This window comes from Oryza glaberrima, chromosome 6 (genome assembly GCF_000147395.1).
Source record: "Oryza glaberrima chromosome 6, OglaRS2, whole genome shotgun sequence".
In the NCBI taxonomy this organism is placed as follows: domain Eukaryota; kingdom Viridiplantae; phylum Streptophyta; class Magnoliopsida; order Poales; family Poaceae; genus Oryza; species Oryza glaberrima.
In genome coordinates, this window is record NC_068331.1 from 4,198,638 (window position 1) to 4,219,614 (window position 20,977).

Here is a 20,977-nt window from a genome sequence, read left to right on the forward strand (position 1 = left end):
GAAAACGTGTGCGCTCAGTTCAACCTGCTTATATTAGCTAGTCCACCAAACGTCCAAAACCGAATGAAAACAACTTAGTTTTTCTCAGCACTAATCTTTACTTGATTCAAACCTAGCTACAAAACTATAGATGCCATGAAAAAGTAGAATTAACATGCAGAACAGAAACACGCAAAGGGGAGCAATGAGCATAACACAAACAGTTACTCTACTGTACGTATGATTAACTGCAGTGAAACTTCTACGAGATTAATCATATGATGCGAGATTCGCACGTTTTCTCTCGAATCTCAATGGGAAAACCTCGACAGTCTCAACTCAATACAGTAATTTAAGGACGAACCATTTGCCCATTTTCACATGATGTTTAGTACAGATTCAACATACAAGAAGTACATATATACAGAAAAAATTATCAGTTTGTAACCCCTACAATTTGTTGTTTCTTCTTATATATTATCCATTTTCACATGATGTTAAGTACATATTCAACATACAGGTACATATATACAGAAAAAAAATATCAGTTTGTAACCCCTACAATTTGTTGTCTCTTCTCATATATTATCCATTACCACATGATGTTAAGTACATATTCAACATACATACAAGTACATATATACAGAAAAAAAAATAGTTTGTAACCCCTACAATTTGTTGTTTCTTCTTACAAATTATAGTACTTTTGAGCCATGGACAAAAACAAAGGAGATTTCTTTCGTTCTCTGCGCGCATGTTTCTGATCCGTTAATCTGCGTATATTTTTAAAAAAATTCTACAGCAAAGTTGTTCTATAATTTATATTAATCAATATTTAAATTTAAAATAATTAATACTTAATTAATAATTCTGATCCTAAGCATCAAAGTGACACTGATAGAAGAGATACCTCGTTAATTCTTAAACCCCTGATACCCCTACTACGCATCTACTAGTACCACTATTAAGTATGGCTGGCCTAGTGTGACTTGGTGTCATCTCCGGTCAAAAACAAATGGACTCGTGCTACGTGACAGTAGTCTTATTGATCTTTTTTCTGCAATTTGACTGCAGAGACTTCACTGCCTTTGCTGCACACCCACCGTGCCAACCATTTCATACACCCAACCCAACTCACCAACCCACACCACTGCATGCACACATGCCTCGCTCTCTCTATATAAACCAACCCAAAATGGCCACGAAAAACCACCGAAAAAACGTAGCGCGCGGCACACGGATCAACGTGAACGTCAACGTGAACGAGACCTCGCCGCCGGCGACCAAAAATTTGTACTAACTGTGATGGCCACGGTGGAGGTGTTGACGTCGGAGGTGGTCGCCCCGGCGGAGGAGACGCCGGCGGGTGCCGTGTGGCTGTCCAACCTCGACCTCGCCGCGCGGCGCGGGTACACGCCGACGGTGTACTTCTACCGGCGGAGCGGCGACGATGAGGCGGCGTTCTTCGCGGCGGACGCCGTGAGGGACGGCCTCGCCAGGGCGCTGGTGCCGTTCTACCCGCTCGCCGGCCGGCTCGGGCTCGCCGGCGGCGGCGAAGACGGGCGCGTCCAGATCGACTGCACCGGCGAGGGCGCGGTGTTCGTCACGGCGAGGTCCGGGCACTACGCGCTGGACGACCTGATGAACGAGTTCGTGCCGTGCGACGAGATGCGCGACCTGTTCGTGCCCCAGACGCCGGCGCCGAACCCGCCGTGCGCGCTGCTGCTGGTGCAGGTCACGCACCTGCGGTGCGGCGGCGTCGTGCTCGGCATGGCGCTGCACCACTCGGTGGTGGACGCAAGGAGCGCGGCGCACTTCGCGGAGACGTGGGCGAGCATCGTGCGCGGCGCGCCCGCCGGGGACGCGCCCGTGCCGCCGTGCTTCGACCACAAGCTGCTCGCCGCGCGGCCGGCGCGCGCGGTGCTGTACGACCACCCGGAGTACAAGCCCGAGCCGGCGCCGGCGGCGCCGCCGGCGCACGCCGCCACGGCGTCCACGTACGCGAGCGCCATCATCACGCTGACGAAGCAGCAGGTGGGCGCGCTGAAGGCGGCGTGCGCGGGGGCGTCCACGTTCCGCGCGGTGGTGGCGCTGGTGTGGCAGTGCGCGTGCCGCGCGCGGGCGCTGCCGCCGGAGGCGGAGACGAGGCTCTACTCCATGATCGACATGCGGCAGCGCCTGTCGCCGCCGCTGCCGCCGGGGTACTTCGGCAACGCGGTGATCCGCACGTCGACGTCGGCGACGGTCGGGGAGGTGGTGTCCAACCCCGTGGGGCACGCGGCGCGGCGGGCGCGCGCGGTGACGAGCCAGGGCGACGACTACGCGCGGTCGCTGGTGGACTACCTGGAGGGCGTGGACGCCATGAACCTGCCGCGCAGCGGCATCTCGCGGGCGCACCTCCGCGCCATCAGCTGGCTGGGCATGTCGCTCGCCGACGCCGACTTCGGGTGGGGCTCGCCGGCGTTCATGGGTCCGGCGATCATGTACTACAGCGGGTTCGTGTACGTGATGAACGCGCCGGGGAAGGACGGCGCCGTCGCGCTGGCGCTGTCGCTGGAGCCGGAGAGCATGCCGGAGTTTAGGAAGGTGTTCGCCGACGAGGTGGCGCGTCTCGGTCTATAGTTTGTACATGCATGCATATGCCCAAAGTTGATACTACTGCACGCTGTCCTGTGTGGCTGTGTGTTTTTTAAACTTTGTAGAAAACAAAATAGGTGCTCGATCGATGGCTGTTTTCCAAGCGAGTATAATACAGTAACTCTATTTTATGGATGACGTCGTTTACTTTTCGACATATATATATTTATGTTTGATCATTATGTTATTCAAAAGATTTGGTCAGCATGTAAAAATATAAGTCAGGCCTAGAATACATTTAGTAATAAAATAAATAAAAATATGATGATTTATATATTTTAAAATAAAACAAATGATCATACACATATAACACAGTAGACAATATCGTACAATACAAATAGGAGGAAACATTTATATTACTGTAAATTACTAAGTCCCCGTTTAGAAAGAGGTATGTACGTCATATATATATCTCAAAATTCTCAAATAACAAAGGGATATCCTAATTACTCCTACTTTTAACACAATACAAATATAACAACTCATATACACATACACGCTTATTATTTTACATGAACACACAAGGCAAACCTATTCCTTCTCTATAAGTACATCTCTGAAGATTGGGTCAACGTACAAGTTAATATTGAACAAAGGGATAATTACATCCATGCCCCTACTTTGAAAGCCAATTGCTGTTTTACCCCACTTTTAGGGTTTGCAGTTTTACCCCTATTTTTTGAATCTGAACCAGCCTTCTACCCTCACTTGTGACAGCCGTTTGGTGGGTCCCACGTTTTGTGTTAAAGAAATACAAAAGGAAATAAAGAAAAGGTTTTAGGAAATATGCAATTACCTTTGTACCCCTAGGGAATGGATAGGGCCTGACTGAGTCTCTCCTCCCACCTTGTGCGTCGGTTTCGTGCGGGCGAAACACTAGGGCTGACGGCGTGGAATTGGCTCCTCTGACTTAGAACGATCTAAGTCAGAGGCGCACAGTAATCCGTGTCACATGCTGCGGTGCCTCTAATGTAACACTATAGCAACAGCGCGAAACAGTAAAAAATACTGTTTAGAGTTGCTGTTTGAAAAATATTGTTCATGGTACTGTAGCTTACTGTAGCGATCGATCTGTGTCGTTCGCTGTGGATCGGACGGCTGAAAATCTCCACGTCAGAGTACCGTGTGCCTCTAGCTTAGAACGAGCTAAGTCAGAGAATCTCGTTCCCGTCGGCGTGCCCGCGGCGCGGAGGCTGCGGCGAGGGAGCGCGCGGAGGCGGCGGCCGCGGGCGTACGCACCGGCACCTGAAGGGGCTCAACAAGCCGGCGGTGAAGAGCATCGAGGTGCGTCGTGTGTGAAGATTTTGAATTTGCCTCTTTTTCTTTTTCTTTTTTGAATTGGTATCTATCATGGGTTCGTCCTGGTCAAAGTTAAGCGTGTGTGGCTTCATTTGGGAAGAGGATTTGGGAGGAAGCACGAGCAAGGTGGTAGGTTTGCACTTGGGCTTATCGTTCAAAGTGCAAGGTGGCATTGTGATTCAAAAGAAGAAGTCTTTTCTGTGGCTCTTTGTGGTTGTGCAAGGCCCTTCTTCCAGCCGTACCACCTCATCATCGTCCAGGACGGCGACCCCAAGAAAACGATCCGGGTGACTGCTTCCATGAAGAAGTACATCTACACCATCGACGACGACTGCTTCGTGAGTTCTTCCCCTTCCACCCTCGATTAACTTCACCTCAGTGAGATCTGTCTCTGTTAAGGTTTGATCTGTGGACACAAAGTAATATTTGTGGTCGATAACTTATATGTATCGTGACTTATTTGCATATGACACTTTTGTAATGCTTGCTATATATGTGACTTGTGCTAGTTGTATCAAAATTCTATCGAAATGTTGTCGAAATTTTATTCAAATTTTGGTCAAATTTTATAATTGCCTAGTATTTGTGATTTTTTTAAGTACAAAAACATCACAAGAAATGCTCATATTTGAATTATTTATAACAATCACACAAGCTAAATCACAAAATAGGGGCAAAAATCACACAGAGCTGAAAAAAATAGAGGCCAAAATACAATAACCACCAAGGGTATAAATGTCCTTTTTTCTACAACTAACACGGTTAGAACCAACTGGTAGAAGTGAGGGTACACGGCTGATTCAAATTCAAAAAATGAGGGTAAAACTGCAAAACCCTAAAAAGTGGAGGTAAAACAGCAATTGGCTTTCAAAGTGGGAGCATGGATGCAATTGCCCCTTGAACAAATTACCATAGTTCACATGTATCTCATTTTTGATAGGAGTCTCGCTGTAACTGTAGTTTCACTATAACTACAAATTTTATTTTTACGACTAAAAAGATGTAAACTGTGACCAAAACAAGGAGGTAAGAATATTTTTCTAGGAATGTACTGCTGTACATCACCGTCGGGGGTGCTACGTCCTCCCTTCGTTTCATATTATAATTTACTTTGACTTTTTTAAGATAACTTCTTAAAAATTTAATAAGTATATAGAAAAATATAGTAATATTTATAGCACTAAATTAATTTTATAAAATCTAATATTAAATATATTTTAATAGTTTTTATGTTGAAGTATGACTATTTTTTTTATATATTTGGACAAAGCTAAAGAAGTATAATTTGTGAAAAAGTTAAAATAACTTATAAGGTATACGTGTTTAATTTACTTCAGTCAAAAGTTTGCACGATGCAAATCTCTGTCCAATTTATTTTACTAGTAGTGAATTTAAAGTGGGTTCTACTACATAGGCAATCTAGCAGCATTGGCTAAAGTACTCGACAAACCCCCACAATTTAGACTTCCACGGTTGATCGTATTCGTTCATGGTCAAACTGGCTTTTTCTTCCTGACTTATTGTGGCCACCACAACACACGAGCACTGACCTGCAGTGCACACAAGGGCCCCTCTGAATAAAAGAAAAACATAGATTATGATAGAAATTCTATTACAAACAGAGCACTGTAAAACGTAGGAAAAATACATGAATAATCGTTTTATTAAACCACAAGAAAAATATAGGAACGAGATGAAAAAGATAGACTCAATAGAAACTCATGAGGTTGGACCTCATGTTAAAAATCATCCAAAACTTTATGGATTGAGACTTTCCTTAGAATTTTACAGGATTCAATAGTTTTCAATCCTTCGTTTCAAAGCGTCATTTAGGAAAAAAAATCCTATAGGATTAGAATCCTACAAAATCCGTATACTTTTACTTCAAATCAAAGGGCCTTAACACTCACGTGTTTAAACAAATAATAAAATCATGTAATTATTAAAAATCTATACATAAAACTTGAATCATACTCTGAATCTAACTATTTGCCTCCCTTACCAAATGCCACTCTTCAAATGTCTCTATTGCATCTGTCTTTACAGTCACAATATTTGGTAGTCGATCAAAGTTATGAAACTTTAGCCATTATTTTTAGGTATCAGGACAAGTTAATAAACTCTAATAAGTAATAAGATCATGATAACTTTCAAGGCTAATCTATGCACATAACTTTTCTTTTATAAAATACTAAGCATTTGAGAAGTTTTATTGATGGTCAAAATTCAACTTTTTTTTATTAGATGTAGTCTTAACTGTCAAATATTGTATTTATGACCAATGAGAGTATCATAGCTTCAATTTAATTTTAGAAACTGTTAATTTTTAGAGTAAATTGTAGTTTGGAGTAGGTTCTTTTTACCAAAGTTTAACTTTTGGACTACCCCCAATCAAAAGTTTTCACATAAAGCTAGGTATATTAACCTCTTTTTCACTATGGGCCACTCTTTCTTCACATCTCTCTCTCTTCTCCACCTCTAGCTCCCACCACCACCTCCAGCTCTGGTTGTCGTCTGAAACCGATGGACAGCCCTTGTGTCATTCTAACCTGGCGGCGAAGCTTGTTGCCACCTTGTTGCCCCTACTTCATTTTGATTCCGCGGCATTGGTGGCTGAGACACTAGGGTATGCGGGGGAGAAACGAGACAGGGAAGGAGCTCACTGGTGTGGGAGAAGAGGAGGGGTAAGTTTGGTAAAAAAAAACTAACCCAAGCTAGAATTTACTCTAAATTTTAAAATATATTATGCAAAAAGTACAATTTACCTAGCGGCGGAGGTGGAGCGACCTCTGGTGCTGATGGTGGAGGCGGAGGTGGAGCAAGCTTGGGCAGTCGGCGTCGGAGGCAGACGCAGAGCGAGCTCGGGTGGCCGGCAGCAGAGGTAGAGCAATCTCGGGTGGCCGATGGTGGAGGCGGTGAGCTCGGGCGATCGGAAGTGGATCGAGTTGGTAAAGCACATCGTCCGCGCCAACCGCCCGCATCGTCCTTCTAGATCCGCGCTATCTCTACTCCAGCCCATCGCCGTCCTCGGCCTCCCTCTGCCGCCCCCAGCTGGCTTCGCCCCCACCTCCACCGTCCTTGGCTCGTTGTTGCCGATGAGTGATGGAGATGAGGGGAGGGAGAAGAGAGAGAGATGGCGAAGGGGATGGGGGAAAGAGATAGAATAGAGAGAGATAGAGAGGGTGAGAACTGACTGGTTGGGTCTTCTGATTTTTTTTAAAAAAAATGTTTGCTGACTGGACAGCTACATAGGACCAAAATCACTGTGAATTAATGAGCTGAGGTAGAGAGGTTATTTGTTCGGTTTGAATAGTTGACGGTGAAAAATATCTGATTTTATGCTTCAGAGAAGTAATTCATACTTTCCGATAGTTCAGAGGTTAGTTCGTAAGCACAAAGCTAACAATATTTTCCAACGACTATACGTCTGCGCATCACCATCCGTCATGCATGCTAGTTGCTAAGTGTGTACTTCAGTCAAAAGTTGCACGACGCAAAATCTCTGTCCAATTTCCACCCGTCAAGGAATCATGGGTATGCTTTTTCCACCGGAAAAGCAATCTGTAAGGATGTGTTGGAACCCCTGAGTTCGTAACTAATTCGTTCGGTAGAAAAAACGATATAGCTCATCAGCGTATGATTAATTAATTACTCCTTCTGTATTTTAATGTATAACACTGTTGATTTTTTTATCAACGTTTGACCATTCGTTTTATTTAAAATTTATGTACAAATATAAAAATATTTATGTCATGCTTAAAATACGTTTGATGATAATTAAATCAAGTCATAATAAAATAAATGACAATTACATAAATTTTTAAATAAGACGAATAATCAAAAGTATCTCAAAAAACTAACGGCGTTATACATTAAAATACAGTAGGGTATTAGCTAAAAACTTTAAAAATAAATAAATTATTATGATTTTTATTTTTTAGAACAATTTTCTTTAGAATTATTTTTTAAGAAAGCGTGGACACAAAAAATTGAATAAATAGAAGTTGAGAAAGAAAGTGTATAACCCGGCCTCAAACCCGGTGACCCGATTTTTTTATATCTAAACACATGCAGCCCAATAATTACATATGTGAGTAGAGTACGCATTGTTTGGAATTCTAATTCTAACCAACCTTCGCACAAGTACTTGACCACTGTTAATATCGGGTTGACCAAGAGGACCTAACGAAGTATATGGGGGTTTTGCGGTCTTGTTTCTAGCACTAACGTGCGAGCAGCCCAATAGTATTAATCCTCTTCTTTTTCTTCAGCTAATAGCAATAGTTTTGGTCTCATAGCTCACATTGTATTTCTTACATTATATTTTTTTAATATAATATAAGAAATACATATGCTACAATGAGTTATAAAATGAGAACAACACAATTAAAGCATGCATGCTCCCGTAATAATGCATTTAACCAATTGGTGATGTGGGTTCTTGCGCTAACTTTCTTAATTCAGCGGCCCATTAGTCTGTTGGTCAAGTGGTTCAATGGAAGCACCGTGCTTCATGTGAGCATCTTGCCTATACATCTAAATATGGTTGTTGCGTGCTTATTTTTGTAATTACTGGATTGCATGTGCTTACATCTAAAAAATTCGGGTGACTTGAGACTTGTAAGGTTGACTGTATTCACTGAGTGGTCAATCACCGGATTGTTTTTTTTTTTGAAAAAAAAAGCCTACTAGGAGTGCCAATGTGCCATAGACCTGCATACATATCTGCAACTGCAAGTGCATATTAAACACGTGCGTATTCTATCCTAATATTTTTTTATTCAAATTAGCAAGCATTCAAATTTAAACCTGACAGAGGAATTATTTAGGGACAAAGCAAGAAATGGGTCAACACCAAGACCACCTTAGTTCCTAGCAAAATATTCGGTCTGGTGAATATCAGATTACCTTAGTCCATGGTCTGGTGACATTTTGTCCACTTCAACGAGGCTTCCTAAGTTCCTAGGCTCCTGACCATGGACTGGCCGAGTATTTGGTCCATTTCTAGGAGTATGCAAGACATAGAAAAAGTATCCACATTACGTCTCTTAACTATGGGTCAGTCCGTGAATTTCCTCCTTAAGCAATAAACCAAGTATATGGCCTCTCTTAATTATTATTAATACGGTTTTATTTTACCTCTCTTGATGGTTTTGACGATATTTTCATCCGATGTGGTGTCTATGCAGCATTACATTCAATAAAAGTGCAATGGATTTAAGATGCACGGCAGCGGGTCTTCTTCCTCCACCTTTCTCCTTGCTCCTCTTTTCCCCCTCATTCCCGTGGACTGCACCAACAGCATGGCTTCAAGTAGATGGCGTGGCCAACTGCATGATAATGCGAAGGGGGATAGATCGAGGAGGAGAAGGTGGATGTGAAAGCGGGAAGGACCTGGAGGTGATGGTGAAGACAGATCGCACCGCCTAGCTCCCCTACCATTGCTATTGAACTCCCTCTGTTCTTGTCCTCCCCACGGTTGAACTATCATGAAACAGGTAGTTTCTATCACTAGTACAGATTCTTCTATCTGTGACGGGCTCTAATATGTTTAGAAATAGCGGACCGTCACAAGGAAGTCATCTCAATCGGGCCGAAAAGTGTCCGATTGAGATATAGTCGCACAGACATGTTAGATGGGCATAAAACTTAAGCCCGTCACGGATGATCCCTATCAGTGACGGGCCACAGTTTTAGGCCCGATTGAGATAACATTCCATATCTAAAACGGGCCTAATGTTGTGGCCCCACAACTTTAGGCCCGTTTGAGATAACATTCCATATCTCAAACGGGCCTCAAGTTGTGGCCCGTCACAAATGACCATCATATGTGACGTGCACCAACTTGAGTCCCGTTTGAGATAACAACTAGGCCCGTCACAGATGACTCATCAGTGACGGGCTATATACTTAATCTCTATCGGGCATTAACTAAAACCCGTCACCGATGACTATTTTTCCATTTTTCATATGAAATGTTTATATTTGTAAGTTGACTATAGCAAAATAATTTAGTGCAGTATAATAATTCATTTTATGAGTCAAAATAATTTTACGGGTAGTAAATGATTTCAAATAGAAAAAATGTCAACAACAAAGTTGTATAACTTATCAATATTTACAACTTTTAGTTTGGTCATTTTTTCAATATAACATTTTTTTGAACAGTTTGAATTTGAATTTAAAAATATGACAACTTCAAATAACATTTTCAAATACTAAATGATTTCAATTGAAAAAGTCATCAACAACAAAGTTGAATAACTCATCAAGATTTAAAACTTTTATTTTTGTTATTTCTTCATCTGACGAAATGTTAGTAATATAATTCACAAATTTTACATATATGTGTTATAGTTTATAAAACCAGATAAGATATATGTCAATTTTGTAAACAATGTTACTATCACTTTGTCGTATGAAGAAATAACCAAAATAAAAGTTTTAGATCTTGATGAGTTATTCAACTTTGTTGTTGATGACTTTTTTAGTTGATATCATTTAGTATTTGAAAATGTTGTTTGAAGTTGTCATATTTTCAAATTCAAATTCAAACGGTTCAAAAAATGTTATATAGAAAAATGACCAAAATAAAAGTTATAGATTTCGATGAGTTATACAACTTTGTTGTTGATGACTTTTTCAGTTGAAGTCGTTACACTGATCTAAAATTCTATTTGAACTTTTCAAACTTTGAATTTCAAATTTCGAATTGTTTAAATAGAGTCAAATGGAGAAATGACCAAAATAAAAATTTTGCACCTCGATGAGTTCTACAACTTTGGTTTTGGTGACTTTTCCATTTAAAATCATTTAATAACCCTAATTTGACATCCTGGCCTAGGGCATGATATAGGATTAATAGAATACTCATACCAACATGTTACAACTACTTTTTCGGAAGCCAATCTCTAAAGAATGTTGACGTTAAGTGTGCTTGGTCTAAAACAATTTCGGGATGGGTGACCGACCGAGAAGTTTGAACTTCCCGCGTGGGTGCACACGAGTGAGGGCTAGCCAAAAAATAAAATTTATTTATTTTTGGATTATACTCATCCGTGACGGGCATTAACTTATCTTATGCATAAGTTAATGCCCGTCACAGATGACTCATTTGTGACGGGCTATAGTTAATGCTTGTCACAGATAAGGGTCATCTGTGACGGGCGCTAGTTGTGGCTCGATTGAGATAGGTCATCTGTGATGGGCTATAGTTTGACTGGTCGTTTGGGTCAAAGCTATCGGTGACGGGCTTTACTTAGGGCCCGATTGAGATAGAATCATCCTTGACGGCCGTTTGCCCGATTAAGATAGCTCTTCACATCAGTGACTTCTAGCCTGTGACGGACGCCATGCCCGATTGAGATGGGGCTTACCGCCCGATTGAGATGAGGGTATCCATTCTAGTGTATGATGGATATGGGGGTTGCACCTCACGCTGGTCCTCCTTGAAGCATATTGGGAGGCTCTACACCGCCACTCGAGCTTGAGCTCTGCACCCGTTGCCACCGCCACTTAAGCTCGAGCTCTAGGAGGCCACATATCATGAAGCCTATAAAAAACGATAGCGAGGGGTAACCAATAGATGGAGAGGAAGGAGGAAGGGAGGGCGGTGGTGGTGAGACATGATAAGACGGACAAGGAGGGAGGCACATTGGTAGAGGAGGAGAGGAAGGTGCAGGGTAGGGGGAATGGGTAAAACCATAGGAACAGTGACAGTGGCAGCGAGATCAGAGAGGAAGGACCATCTCAACAAAATAGTGCAAAGAGAGTTTGTGGGAGAGAGAATTGAAGTACTCATGGTAAAATACTACCTCTATCTCATAATGTAAGGAATTTATCCATTCTAGTTTAAGGGTTTTTGGTGCAGTACTTGTCTCATTAATTAACTCGAATTCAAATTTCTTCCCATTAAACCCCCGACTACCTTTCTATCCATAATCATACCTCATTTGATAAGGGTATTTTAGTCTTTTTTCTTAACCTTAACCTCTTATTAAAAAGGGTAAAAGTAAAAGGGAGATTGTAAGGTCCATATATATTGCAACATACTAGGAAGATGAGTCACTATCACAAGACTTTGGTATGGCTAGCACTCATACTAAACAGTGGCGCAGGCAGCGTGGGGGTTAAATTAGAGCCCCCATTAAGACCCCCTAAAATTTAAATCCATATATATATTGAAGGGGGCTAAAATAGACTTTATTTGAGATTGTTAGAAGACCCAAAAGGCTGAGGAACCCTACTATAATTTTATCCTGGCTCCACTAATACTAAACATTATTAGAGAAAAAAAACACCACTACAAAATAAGCACGTGAAGATCGCATCACCAACTAGCTTAGCAAGTTCAATTCAATATTGTGATCACTTATGCCATGCCTGCTTGAATATACACTACACCCTTCACTTGTATACATGAATCTAAAAAAGTCCAGATTTATGTATATCTTATATGTACGCACGGTAACATTGACATGTACGTACATACATACGTACAGTACGTACATGCATACACATACACATTACAGACTTACATCAAGCTCGATCGTATACGTATACGAAATGCCAACGTACGTAACGTTTACGGGGACACCATGCATTGCATGCAACCGCAGGGAGCGTCGTGTACTCGTGTCATGCCAAGCGCGCCACCTCGTCGGCGAACACCTTCCTGAACTCCGGCATGCTCTCCGGCTCCAGCGACAGCGCCAGCGCGACGGCGCCGTCCTTCCCCGGCGCGTTCATCACGTACACGAACCCGCTGTAGTACATGATCGCCGGCCCCATGAACGCCGGCGAGCCCCACCCGAAGTCGGCGTCGGCGAGCGACATGCCCAGCCAGCTGATGGCGCGGAGGTCCGCCCGCGAGACGCCGCTCCTCGGCAGGTTCATGGCGTCCACGCCCTCCAGGTAGTCCACCACCGACCGCGCGTAGTCCTCGCCCTGGCTCGTCGCCGCGCGCGCCCGCCGCGCCGCGTGCCCCACGGGGCTCGACACCACCTCCCCGGCCGTCGCCGCCGTCGACGTGCGGATCACCGCGTTGCCGAAGTACCCCGGCGGCAGCGGCGGCGACAGGCGCTGCCGCGTGTCGATCATGGAGTGGAGCCTCGTCTCCGCCTCCGGCGGCAGCGCCCGCGCGCGGCACGCGCACTGCCACACGAGCGCCACCACCGCGCGGAACGTCGACGCCCCCGCGCACGCCGCCCTCAGCGCGCCCACCTGCTGCTTCGTCAGCGTGATGATGGCGCTCGCGTACGTGGACGCCGTGGCGGCGCGCGCCGCTGGCTCGGGCTTGTACTCCGGGTGGTCGTACAGCACCGTGCGCGCCGGCGCCCGCGCGGCGAGCAGCCTGTGGTCGAAGCATGGCGGCACGGGCGCGTCCGCGGCGGGCGCGCCGCGCGCGATGCTCGCCCACGTCTCCACGAAGTGCGCCGCGCTCCGCCCGTCGGCGATGGAGTGGTGCAGCGCCATGCCGAGCACGACGCCGCCGCACCGCAGGTACGTGACCTGCACCAGCAGCAGCGCGCCGCCGCGCGGGCAGCTCGCCGCCGCCGGCGCCGGGGGCACGAACAGGTCGCGCATCTCGTCGCACGGCACGAACTCGCCCATCAGGTCGTCGAGCGCGTAGTGCCCGGACCTCGCCGTGGCGAACACCGCGCCCTCGCCGGTGCAGTCGACCTGGACGCGGCTGTCGCCGTCGAGCCCGAGGCGGCCGGCGACCGGGTAGAACGCCACGAGCGCCCTGGCGAGGCTGTCCCTCATGGCGTCGGCCGCGAAGAACCCCGGCTCGCCGTTGTGCCGGTAGAAGAACACCGTCGGCGTGTAGCCGCGGCGCGCGGCGAGGTCGAGGTTGGACAGCCAGACGGCGCCCGCCGGCGTCTCGCCGGCGGGGACGACAACCTCCGACGTCAACACGTCCACCGTCGCAATGGCTTCTTCACGAGCTAGCTACTGATCAGTGGTGAGATGGTAGTGCAGGTTTCTGCGTGTGTTTCGTTCGCTTAAATAGAGGCGAAGTTAGTGGTTGGTGGAGCTGCAGTTTCCAATTCCAAATGATTTTTTGGCACTGAAGAATTGATGAGTTCTATTTTTTCGATCGACTAACTAATTAAGTACCCGCTAATGATTAAAGAGAGTGAATTTAATTTAAACTATGGAGGGGACGTCCCCTGTTATTCGTACGTCATAAAATAAATTAAATTTTTTTGAAAAGATTTATTAACATGTGATATATCACTTCACAAACATGCAAATTAAAATTCAACTTCTACATGTCACAACGAAAAAACAAATTAAAGTACAACTAGTTTACGTGTATTTAAAGTCAATTTTTTCGTTGCAAAATGTAAAAGTTAAATTTGATCTCGTATTTTTTTCATAACTATTTAAGTGACATGCAAATAACGATGTGACATCACCTTAAGAGTTCAAAATAGTTTCCCCTGATTAAATTGAATGTATGCTAATATTGCTTGGAACAAATTAATTTAAAGTTCTTTTTGATAATTTTGTCCATTTGCATGTATATGCCTTTGCATAATAAACTTATATTTTATATTGAAGGTGTTCCGGATAAGTAAGGAGAATCATAGTCCTAGGACTACTTGGATAGTTTTTACATACTTGTTTTCCTAGTTTTACTTGAACAAAAGGACACTTGAGGGTATAAAACGCCCATAGGAGGATAAGAGAGAGACTGACATGGAAAACAAGCCAATATATATCTAGATAAACCCAATATGATGCCATAGAGACCGATATGACGGATCTAGAGCTACCCAATATATTCAAGAAAGCTGACTACGCTAGCCGTTGACCACATGTGAGTACTCTATGCCGTTAGGCTGACAGAAACTAGATTAGCTCATACCATATATTGTACTTGAGTGATTGATATATAAAGGCAATACCGGCTTCGATAAATAGGAGTATGACTATTACCCGTTAGTTAGGGGGTTCAAACGAATCTATATAAAATCTCTGTCTCCTGTCTCTTTTATCTCAATCTCATGTATACCCTAGTACCAACGATTCTCATACTATACAAATACTGTAGACGGGTATAGCCCATCAGTAATATTATAGTTGGTGGAGGTGGCAACTTCACTGTCATAATCACAGCGTTATTTTGAAAGAAGTATAGATACTGAAAATGAGTTCATTAGGGTATGTACAAAGCTAGAGATGAGCTCTTAGTTACACATCACTTAGAGACTATTATCTTAATATAGTTGAGACACTAAGACCTCTTAACTAATTTGAATGAGAGGATCTTAGCAAATTATTGCCTTAACAAATTAATTCCCATATTATCTCTTATGGTGCTAGCTGGTAATACCTCGAGTCTTTTTCAAAAAGCTCGATATGAGAGGAGGAGCTCCCATGTTGATCTTTACTAAGGTTGTGCTCGGTTCCGTGGGTTGGAACTAACACCTCCACACACGCAAAACAGAGTAACTCATTATTGTATGATTAAGTAATAGTTAATTTTTTTGAGAAATGTATTAATATGATTTTTTAAAACAACTTTTGTTTAGAAAATTTTTACGAAATACATATCGTTTAATTGTTTGAAAAACGTACGAGTGTAAAATAAGAGAGGTGGGTTGAGAAAGTGAACAAAACATCTGAACTCAGCCTAAGAGGTTGTGGAGGCTTTAACTTAAACCGGCTAGCCCACCACTTATAATGCTAGCTGGTAAGACTTTGGGACTTTTTCCTTTATGAAATATTTGAAATATCCAACAATATTGCAGCTGCTTAAGATTTAAGAAGCAATGGTCTTAGGCTGCGTTCATTTCCCTTGGTTTCTAGTAAAGTGTGATGCGCGTGTATGCAAAGCATCCAACTATTCAAGTGTTCTCTCTATTACAAAAGAGATTCTTAGTCAGTAAAGTCATGCATGATTAGAGAAAATTGAGCCACAACATTACTACAAAGCCAATCTTGCTAATCTTGCCAAACTAATGTGGGCCTATGTATTTAATATTTTTATGGATAGTAATTAAAGTTTGGTTTACCGAATTGTCTGGAAGCCACAAATAAATAATCTTGCTAGGGACCTATCAAGCTATGGTCAACTTTGCCTTCTAACCCATCAAGCCAGTACAAGTCTCGTGTGGACAATCTATTCATGCGTGGTGCAGGTTTTAACATCAGGCCATACGTGCTTTATAGGAGTAAAGCAACTGTTTTTTTTTCTGTCCCATTGGAGGAATCTCTGCTAAGAGATGCAGCCAATTCCTAAATCAACAGCATACATGTTAACATGTACTCCGTGTATGGGTGTCCTTAATACGAGTTACCCCAAGAGAAATACAGGTCTATACAAGTCCAGAAATCTAATCTAACCTATTTAATAAATAGGTAATTTGATTTTCATCACACACCTGATTTTCATCCCTCTCATATCGCCCGACGCCCGCCATGCATCATCTGTCATCCACGCGATCCGATTTAATTAGATTTCTGTCCGCCGTCCCGGTATTTTCGCATCACAGATCTCGGCCTCCATCTTGAACAAAGACTTGATACTCCCTCCGTATTTTAACGTTTGAAACCGTTAACTTTTTTACCAACGTTTAATCATTCGTCTTATTTAATTTTTTTGTGTAAATATAAAATTATTTATGTCATGTTTAAAAAACATTTGATGATCAATCAAGTCATAATAAAATAAATAATAATTACATAAATTTTTTGAATAAGACGAAATATCAAACGTTTATTAAAAAGTCAGCGACGTCATATATTAAAATACGGAGGGGGTATGTTTTAGTGGATTTGTAAGAAAACTTACCGAAGTTTTTTTCTCTTAAAACTTTCAGATTTGTGATTATCGGATCACCTCAAGATTTGTGCATTAAAAAATTGTTAGTAAAAAAATTTCAAACATGTCACGCGTAAGATCCCAGTGTTAGCTAACCAAACTATAGTTGAATGCAAATTTTATACAAGTTTATATTATAGTTACAATATAGTTACGGTGCAGTTTTACAAGATACTTCTATGTTTTAGACCGAGATTGACTATTCGACCCAACTTTTATAGAATATATATATATATATATAATCATCGTATACAAATATAAAGGATTCTATATATCCATTATATATGTGGACGAGGGTAGGGAGTATATTTCTTTTCAGGAAATACCAACTTAAAAGTAGAGATAATTAAGTATGTAGTTAGCTAGCAGCATTACCTTCCATGAAAGAATGAAAAGTTCTATAAATCCTGGTATGGAAATATATAGGGCTCTGTCTGCAGATCTCTTTAGTTGCACCGTAGCCATATGAATGACAAATTAAGCTTACCAACGTATAGGATATCGAACAGTAGAAGGTCGATCGTTCTTCCTGAGACATATATATTTCCAGTGCAAGTATATACATATATAGTTAATTAGTTATATACCTTATCTGCCTACTTTGATTATGGAAATGACATACCATCGAAGGTCATGTTTGAGAGAGTTTCTTGCTATTGCAGTTTCTTCCAGAAATTCCTGCTCCCCAAAACAAGTTCAAATTCTCACCTAGATCCTTATAATTTGTAGTTATAAAATTTTAAAAAATATACTTAAAAACCGGAAGCTGGGAAACCCATATTCTTAGAAGCCGACTACCACCAGCTACATCACCGAACGTTATGTGCTATCGCTACTAGTTGTTCCCTTGATTGGTTAGACCTTATTTTAGCAACACCTGTAATGCATTATTGTTACGATCTAGCTCTTTCTTATCAGATTTCCCTGTATTTTTTCTTCATTCTACCATTTTTTAATTAAAACACACATACCACTACCAACACACACATCTCATGTGTCAGCGAGCACTATCCTTGGAACATGCTCAAATAAGAAACAAATACCAGCGACATATATATCCGGCCTCGTTGAATTCCTATTGAAATGCCACCTCGTGTGTACGTAATATCCAGACATCAGGATTTGAATTCTGTAGGTGGAGTCATGCATGCACCACACCAGTGGCGGACACACCCATTAGGCATTGTGGGTCGGCCGGCCCAGCTACGGTCCGTGTCGCCCCACACCCTCAAACCTTATTTTCACTGGTGGAGAAACCGGGACTAAAGATCATTTTTAGTCCCGGTTCAAAGAAGTTGGTGGGTCGAGTCAGGCTCCAATTATCTTTAGTCACGGTTGGATAAACAACCAGGACTAAAGATCTATTTTTAGTCCTGGTTGTTTATACAAACCGGGATAAAAATGAACTGCCGAGCCGCGCGCATGCCGCTACCCTCTCCTCGGTACCCGGTACCCCTTCCCTTTTTTCTCTCCTTCATTAAGACTCCCTCTCCTCTTCCATTGTTTCCTCGGTATCCCAGCCTCCTCTCCTTCATCTCCCCTTCCTCCCCCTTCCCCTCTCCTCCGATTCCCCTCCCCGCCTCCTCCGATTCTTCCCCTCTCTGCTGCGGGCCGGGCGGCAGGGACGGAGGTAGCCGGCCGCACAGCAGGCGGCCGTGCGGCGAACGGATGGCGGCGGCCGTGCGGCGGCTGGTCGGGCGGCGGAGCGAGCTGGCCGCGCGACAGGCGGCCGTGCGGCGGACAGGTGGCGACGGCCGTCCGGGAGCCGGTCGGGCGGCGACGGCCGTGCGGCGGCCGGCGGCAGCAGTAGCCCGTATTGTTTTTTTTTAATTATTTTTGGTTTCACTGATGTACTTTTGGATGGATAATTTTATGATTCATTACACATTTGTATGGATCTGTGATGTATTTGATTTGTTTGTAATTTTTATAGGATTTGTGATGTATTTGATTTGTGTGTATAAGTAACTTTGATTTGTGATGTATATTTGAGATGTTACTTTGATTTGTGGATTGGGGGTTTGATTTGGGATATGTATCCCATTTGATTTGGGAGAAAATAAAAAAGAAAAAGGATACATCTCACTACCGCAACCCTCTCTTTAGTCCCGGTTGGTAACACCAACCGGGACTACAGATCCCCTCTCTTTAGTCCCGGTTGGTGTTACTAACCGGGACTAAAGATCGATTTTTAGTCCCGGGTATTTGAACCGGGACTAAAGATAGCGATCTTTAGTCTCGGATTGGTAGTCCCGGTTTGAAAACCGGGACTATAGGGAGGTTGTGAACCGGGACTAAAAAGCACTTCTCCACCCATATTTAGTCCTATTTCTACCATATTAGTCATTAGTCTACTATTGAATAATCAGATAAATCAAGTATTTTAAGTAGGAACAAAAACATTTATGAAAATTCGTGTATAAGTAGTACCATTTTGGCCGTTTTTGATTTTGGCCATATATAAATTTCGATTTTCTTTCTGTTTCTTTAGCACATAATACAGTCTATAGTAAATAGTTAAATTAGTAAATATATAAAAAAAATCTATTTTACTCACTTAAACTATTTTAGCGAAGCACTTAAACCCCTAATTAATTTTTCATATCATTTTATACCCCTAAACTATTGAAAGTGGTTCTCCTTATTGTCTAACATTTCTCTTTTTTTTAAGCTCTCTACATATAAGCCATATACGTTTGTTCGACTACCAATCTTCGTTGTTAACTTTCTCGATGTTCGTGCCGTATGCTATTGCGCCAATGCCGTGAACCAGCGACTATAGTTTGTGTGTGTTGTGTCATCACCTAATTAGGGCTAGCTCTGCCGCTCCATCTGTATTTTAAACCTGTGTCTGCCACTGTACCACACACCACATCACCGGTGTTTTCTTTTTCAAACTGTACGTTAAGTTGATACACAGCTTTGATAGGAAAATTTTTCATACAGTTGATCCTTCAAAAACCCTTTATTTCGAAGGAAACTATATAGCACTAAGTAAATGTACAATTTTCTATACTCCTTCAAAATGATGTAGTAACACTACTCTTTATAGTTTACTCTTTATAGTTTTTAAAGATTGACCATAATATTTTTTGATATTACATAATATTCCAATGCTTGGTTTAGTCATGAATATCATATATTTGAATAAGCGAACAAGTGTTATAAAAATATGTGTTTCTAATGACAAATTATAATGTATTTGTTGAAAAGATAAGCATATTTATATTTAATTTATTCCATACTTAAATCATAACATTAGCCATATAAATTAATAGAACTATCGTATTTGATCTTAGATATGCATACAAGAAAGCTGCACATGAATAGATGAAACATAAATGAGATGTACTGACGGTTTTGGCTCGGTAGGGGATGTGAAGCAGCATGACGCACCACATAAAAAAAACTGCAAAAGAAAACCGTATATTCACAACAAGTATATTATATATATATGTATATATATATGTATATATGTATATATATATATATATGTATATATGTATATATGTATATATATATATATATGGGACACTCATATGGGGCACCATGGTGCCCGGGCACTATGGTATCAAATGCACAAAATTACTCAAATTTTTCAAAATTTTCAAATTGTGAGTATATACCTAGTTATAATAATTTGATTCATACCTATACCTATCAACAAAACAACTCAAATTTAACTTTATTTCACAATCCATGATTACATACCTAACTAATTATATGTATGGATGCTATATACCTAGAATCAAGATCTAACAAAAACAAGTTCAAATTCAGTTCAAACTTGCTTTAAACTAGTTAGTAAAGTAGTTAATGTTAATACCTAAGTAATTAAAAAAGTTTCATACTCATTTGAATTGGGTATATACTCAATTTCAACAATGGTGCCCGGGCACCATAGAGCACCAAACAAATTTACTATATATGTACATATATATGTATATATATATATATATATATATATACATATATATATATATATATATATATATATATATATATATATATATGGGTGGTTATTTGGTGGATCAATGAGTGTGTGCTCCTCTAGTTCTTTTCACCGCACATTATATTGCTCAGGTGGCTAGTATAATACTCATTCTTTATAACAAGGTCTTCTCTCTTAGAACTAATAAGACAGTTTTAAAAGTTCACATGCATCTTTTTTATAAGGTAGGGCTTCTTTTTTATAAGGTAGGGCTATGCGATTTTTATACTCCCTCCGTC

At 42.0% G+C, this 20,977-nt stretch overlaps 2 protein-coding genes across 2 annotated transcripts; one reads left to right on the forward strand and one right to left on the reverse strand.

Annotated features, from left to right (window-relative positions):
- The first annotated feature begins 1,214 nt into the window (after positions 1 to 1,214).
- Positions 1,215 to 2,742, forward strand: LOC127777641 (hydroxycinnamoyltransferase 4-like). The gene has a single exon (XM_052304242.1). It carries the CDS (start codon positions 1,285 to 1,287, stop codon positions 2,599 to 2,601), a length of 1,317 nt encoding a protein of 438 aa, XP_052160202.1. The 5' UTR covers positions 1,215 to 1,284; the 3' UTR covers positions 2,602 to 2,742.
- A 9,421-nt stretch (positions 2,743 to 12,163) lies between these two features.
- LOC127776299 (hydroxycinnamoyltransferase 4) lies at positions 12,164 to 16,346 on the reverse strand. Its single transcript, XM_052302657.1, has 2 exons — positions 16,308 to 16,346; positions 12,164 to 13,866 (listed from the first exon to the last, which is right to left on the reverse strand). The coding sequence occupies exons 1-2, from the start codon at positions 16,344 to 16,346 to the stop codon at positions 12,553 to 12,555; spliced, it is 1,353 nt and encodes a 450-aa protein (XP_052158617.1). The 3' UTR covers positions 12,164 to 12,552.
- Positions 16,347 to 20,977: the final 4,631 nt, after the last annotated feature.

Bases quoted from the DNA above. Each gene is read 5' to 3' on its own strand.
- LOC127777641 (XM_052304242.1), top strand. From the start codon at position 1,285: ATGGCCACGGTGGAGGTGTTGACGTCGGAGGTGGTCGCCCCGGCGGAG.
- LOC127776299 (XM_052302657.1), bottom strand. From the start codon at position 16,346: ATGGCGGGCGTCGGGCGATATGAGAGGGATGAAAATCAG. The intron at 13,867-16,307 runs GTGTGTGATGAA...ACTGATCAGTAG, and splicing joins ATGAGAGGGATGAAAATCAG to CTAGCTCGTGAAGAAGCCAT.